Source organism: Hipposideros armiger, unplaced genomic scaffold (assembly GCF_001890085.2).
Source record: "Hipposideros armiger isolate ML-2016 unplaced genomic scaffold, ASM189008v1 scaffold_18, whole genome shotgun sequence".
NCBI classification, from domain to species: domain Eukaryota; kingdom Metazoa; phylum Chordata; class Mammalia; order Chiroptera; family Hipposideridae; genus Hipposideros; species Hipposideros armiger.
The window spans coordinates 1,441,268-1,447,098 of NW_017731368.1; the positions used below are offsets into that span (position 1 = coordinate 1,441,268).

The following is a 5,831-nucleotide window of genomic DNA, read 5'->3' on the forward strand; positions in this document are numbered from 1 at the left end:
AAAAAAAAAAAAAAAGAAACAATCAGTCATTCGTACACTATAGGTGACTTAAATAGGTGTGTTTTAATTGACTACTACTGGAAAAATCAACTTCTATTCAAAACTCTTTAAGAGTTATTTCTGAGACTGAATTCAACCTATTTCTATGCTCAATTTTCATGACACATCTGGCAGAGAGAGCCCAGCATGATTTCCTTTCTCAAGATGTCAAGCCATGTAATTGAAAAGATACTGGATTATAGATAGCAATGTGGAAAGGAAAGATGCTAGAGCCAAAAATATTCCTGGGTCATTTCAGGAAATCAAGTTTCATCTTCCGATGTTTGTAGTTTTCACATCTTAACAACTCTAGTTGTATTGCCAGACCGCCATGCAGCATCCCAGAAATCACTTTGTAATTGTAGGCTTTCATTTTTATTTTGTCCCATAATCACTTGTAATTTCTGTTTCTGTCATCAGTAGAGGCTGAAAGGTTTTACACATTTCCTGGGCCAGTGTTCTCCTAAGGGAAATTTTCTAGAGCCTTTTTGGTTTCTCTTTGGCGTTTTCATTTTGTGTGTCTTTAAGCACATTCAATTGAGAGAGATTATTTCTCCAGAATTGAGTGCCTTTTAGGAAAGATGCTATTCAAAGATGGCAGCCTTTTCTTGAACCAGGGGATTCATGATGAATTCTTTTGTTTGCATCCTGTTAGGGTATTTGACTTTGGGCACAAACGAATACAAGTTAGGCCTGAGGAGATGTATAAAGTATAAAAATCTTGACAGGAATTTTAGAGCATGAAGAAAACATTGCTTATGAATTCTATCAAGATGTCAGCAGTCAGACTGAACAATAAAGGAAGGACTTTTTAAGAGGTAAATTTATTCATGACTGTGCTCTGGATTATTTCCTGGGAGACTTGAAATGAGGTAATCTTTCTCATTAAAAAACTTTTTTTGTTTTATTTTTGGATTTATTTAATATCTACTACGTGCCCACTAAAATGCTAAACTGCATAAGGTTGCAAAGAAATTTAGAATGTTCTTTGCTCTGAGGTGATTTGCAATCTGGTTAGAAGACAAAACAAGTGAAACAAGTACAGGACCTCAAGGGAGGTCCCATATCCATTAGGATCCAAAGCAAAAATGCAGGGAAGGAGGGATATAGGCACTGAATGGCTGGCCAGCATGCTGAGATATAGTTTAAATGACTGGTCACAATGCAGTATTGTTTTGATTGTTTAAAGAATTATAATGAGCACATTTCTCCTTATGTTTATGCTTATTATTGTGCTTTCATTATTAATACTATCCTCAGTCCACTACTTTTTTGCAAAAACAATTAAAAAATCTTTAAAAATCACTAGATCATATTGTGGGTTTAGTTAAAGCATGATATCTGTGTATACACTTAGGCACATATTCACTGCAGTATGTCACAATGCTGTGAACTTGCAAATAAGTTATGGCAGCACTGTCCGCCCTTCCCATTATGGAACCTTCTGTTTATGAGTTTATATTAAATTTTAAAGCTAAATTTCTTATGTTTTCTAGACTGAAAAAAATGAGTTTCTGATGTTTCCTTCATGTACCTCAGTGGATTGTCTCAGCCACTCCAATTTGGGAAACATTCCCTTTAGACAATGTGGTTTTGTCAATGCATATGTATTGTTGAGGATTAGTTTGACTATAGGTAGTAAAAGAGATCTGAAAAATACCACCTTAAACAAGATAGTTACTTAGTTTTCGTTCACATAAAAGACGTGTGGAAGTAGACAGTCTGGGGCTAACATGGTGGCTCCCCAGGTCCTCTGGGATCCAGGCTCCTTCTGCCTTTTATTCCTCCCAACTCCACAGAGTTTGGCACTCATCTTCACATTCCAGGATGGCTGTTGAGAAAGCTTCCCTGGCTCAGGTTTAAGCAGCAGGAAGGAGGAAGGGGGTCAGGAAAGGCATGTAACTTCTCTTTAAGAAAGACTCACTGGAAGTTCCAGAAGATACTGCTGATTTCATCTCATGGGCTAGAACTTTGTACATGGCCATACCTAACTGTAAGGGAAGGGAAGCTGAGAAATAGCCTTTTAACTGGGCAACAAAGTGAATGGTGGAAATTGGGGTTGATCACACCTCATATGTCTTGCGATCTGAAATGAGTCTCTTACAGGTATCACATTTTTTTAATTAAAAATATTTTATGGTGGGCCGGCCGAGTGGCGCAGTGGTTAAGAGCTGGTTTGGGACGCCAGAGGGCCCCGGTTCGGATCCCACATACGAGGGCCAATGACACTGCCCTCCACAGCTAAGATGCTGAACAACAGCTCAACCTGGAGCTGGGCTGCCATGAGTCGCCAGTGACGGCTAGGCTGCAGCCCCTGCTGCAGTGGGTTGCCATGGGCTACCGTGTGTAGCCAGCAGCCAGCGTGCGTGACCAGCGGCCGTCCAGAAGCCGATGACTGATCTACTTCGCCCGGGAAGAGCACAATGATGGTGCCAACGTGGGCCAATGAAGCAACGCCCTCCACAACTAGACGGAAGAACAAAAGGACAGCAACTTGTCTGTTCCCCTTCCCCCAATTCCCCAGCGCTGTTCCCATCCCCCAATTCCCCAATAAAAAAATCTTTAAAAAAATATATATATATATATATATTTTATGGTTCTAGCTCTTACCTTTGAGCCTTGAGTTAATTTTTGTATATGATGTGAGGTAGGGTTATATTGTAACTTCATTCTTTTAAATATCTATTCAGTTATCTCAGCAACATTTGTTGAAAAAACTTTTTTTCTCCATTGGATTGTCTTCATCCTTGTTGAAAATCACTTGACCCTATAAGTAAGGGCTTATTTCTAGACTCTTCAATTCTACTCCATTGATCTATATGCCTACCTTTATGACAGTGCAACACTGTCTTGGCTACTGTAACTTTGCAGTAAGTTTTGAAATCAAGAAGTATGAGTCCTGCAACTTTGTCCTTTTTCACATTGTTTTGGCCCTCTGAGTCCATTGTATTTCCATGTCAATTTTCTGTTCAGCTTGTCAGTATCTGCAAAGAAGCCAGCTGGGTTTTGATAAGGATTGTGTTTAATTTGTAGATTAATTTGGAAGATACTGCCATTTAATATTGTTTTCTTGTTCATAAACATGAATATCTTTTCATTTACTTAAATCTTTAATTTCTTTCAACAAATGTTTTGTTTTCAGAGTGTTTTGTAGTTTTATTAAATTTATTCCTATTTTATTTTTTGATGCAGTTGTAAATGAAATAGTTTTCGTAATTTCATTTTGAATTTGTTCATTGCTGGGATATAGAAATACAATTGATTTTTGTATCTTCATCTTACAGTCTGTAACCATGCTGAATTTTTTTATTAGTTCTAATAGTTTTTTAGTGGATTCTTGTGGATTTTCCATGTATAAGACGTTGTCATCTATGAATTGAGATAGTTTGACTTCTTCGTTTCTAATTTGTGTCTTTTATTCCATTTTCTTGCCTGATTGCATCCAGTATCATGTTGGATAGAAGTGGACCTCTTTGTCTTGTTTCTGATCTTGGGGAAAAGGTTTCAGTCTTTCTACCATTAAGTATAATGTTGGTTAGGGTTTTTGGTGTGACCTTTTGATGCCAAGTGGAAATGGTGTACTACCATTTTGTATTGGGTGTGCTAATAGAGCCTTGTGCCCCATGGTCAGAAAAGTGTGTATCATAGCCTGAAGCTAGTATGGCCCTCTAGATAATAGCTTTGTCTCCTGTTTTCAGCAATGGCTGCCATCCGGAAGAAACTGGTGATTGTCGGTGATGGAGCCTGCGGCAAGACTTGCTTGCTCATCGTTTTCAGCAAGGACCAGTTCCCAGAAGTGTATGTACCCACGGTGTTTGAGAACTATGTGGCAGATATTGAAGTGGATGGAAAGCAAGTGAGTATACCTCCTGTAACAACACATGCTATTTTGCATGTTAGACTGTTTGTAGAGAATTCAGCCGTCAGTACACAATACAACAGTTACAAAAATGTTAGAATGAGAGATCCGTTCTCATCCTGCTCTTCGCCCAACTTTGTTCCTTTTTAACTGCTGTCATCTAGACTTTGTCTATATTCATACATGTTTCATGTGGGGAAGCCTTAGTATATATGCTTTTTTCAGCTTTATTTCTATTTGAAATGAACCTCTTTGGATGGATAGACTTTTTTTATTCTGTCATATTTCATTAAGTGTGGAAATATTACTAAGTTGCGAGGTCCTTATTAATTATGCTTCTCAAAGAGTTATACCGATCTCTATACACACCAGCAGTGTAACATTTAGACAACATCCTCACATTTAATTTTTTTAAATTTTTTTTACTTCAACGTAAACAACGCTACCACAGTTGCTTCAATTACCTCTTATTGTCAGTTAGGACAGCGTTTTCCTATGTCTGCCCTGAAAATCCACTGGCAGGACTGGGGAAAGCTCTTAATTTTCTGTTCCCTTTTGTTGTCAAAATAATGTCTTACCCAGCATTCTGTACGTCTTTTGAAGAGGAACGAAATTCCCCGCTGCAAACGGGTCAGCTGGAAAGAAAACTATTGGGTTGTCAGAAAAGTCATGACGTATTTTTTTCTCTGTTTTTCGTTGCAAAAATGCGTCATGACTTTTCCGACAACCGAATAGAACAAGGGGCTCTTCTCCAACACACTCAGTCCTCTTGGGCGTTCAGTCACATGTCTCATGCTGCTAGCACCTAATATATTGGCTTTCATAATGCCATCTCTTTTCTCCCTTCTCAACCTACTATCCCTTTCTGTCCTAGTGTTACCCAGCCCCAGTTTGTGACACCAAATGTGGAAAGCATATTAGGCCAGTGGTCAGAATTCTAGGGTTCCTCATCATAGTTTGTCCTGATAGTTCTGTGACCATGAGTAAGCCGCCTAAGCTTTGAACCGCTTTCATTTGTAAAGTGGCTTAAACCATTTTTGGGGGTGGAGGTGGTAAACACTAGTTGGTGCAAGTTTGATGAGGAGCAGGACATTTACATGAGATACTTAACTAATTACAAAGATTGAAAAAAACCTTTAATTGGTGAAACCTGGCAGACGGTACCTTAATCAAATGGTAAGAATTAACATCACTTGTAACGGGGCGGGGTGAGGTAGGAGGAATGCAGAAGATACAGCAGCAATTCTATATCATCTTGCCAAAAATTCATAACTTGAATCTATCCAGGAGGAAACATCAGACAACCCCATACTGTGGAACATTCTACAAAATAGTGGACATGTGATCTTCAAAAGAAACAAAGTTGTGAAAGTCAAGGAAACAACTGCAAAACTACATCAAATAAAAGCAGATTAAAGAGACATGACAACTCATTGCAACTTAAACAATTTTTCAGGTGACATCAGGGTTCTAGAAGTAACTGAAAGCATTTGGAAACAACCACAGCACTTTACAAATTGGGCTGAACAATAGCATACTCAAAATCCCCTTTACAGTTTATAGTCCATTTTATCCAGTTGCAGTCATGCCATTAGGATCCACAAGGCACCTTTCTGGCCAAGAATGCATGGGGGCGGGGGAACCCAGTAAATTCCAGCCTAACAGAACTTGAATCCTACCCTGCAGGTGGTCCATCAGTGCAGAATGTTGCCAGTTCAGCTCAGTCGGTTCTCTGTGTGAATGCTTGGATACAGGTGTTTCTGGGGGCCTGGAAGACTGGTGTTGTGTAGAGCCATGGCACAGTTGTGACAAACTGGGTGGAAATGTGCTGAGATCTTTGCACCTGCTGTCATATAACAGCCCTCTTGTCTAACTTAGATTGCTATATATATATATATATATATATATATATATATATATATATATATATATA

At 38.8% G+C, this 5,831-nt stretch overlaps 1 protein-coding gene across 3 annotated transcripts in view; it reads left to right on the forward strand.

Annotated features, from left to right (window-relative positions):
- RHOA (ras homolog family member A) overlaps positions 1 to 5,831 on the forward strand; it is a 59,950-nt gene that overhangs the window by 48,015 nt on the left and 6,104 nt on the right. For all 3 annotated transcript variants that reach the window (XM_019631863.1, XM_019631854.1, XM_019631873.1), the window contains one exon: positions 3,738 to 3,895. In XM_019631863.1, coding sequence (XP_019487408.1) covers positions 3,740 to 3,895 — 156 coding nt within the window. In that variant the 5' untranslated portion in view covers positions 3,738 to 3,739. The remainder of the gene's footprint in view (positions 1 to 3,737; positions 3,896 to 5,831) is intronic.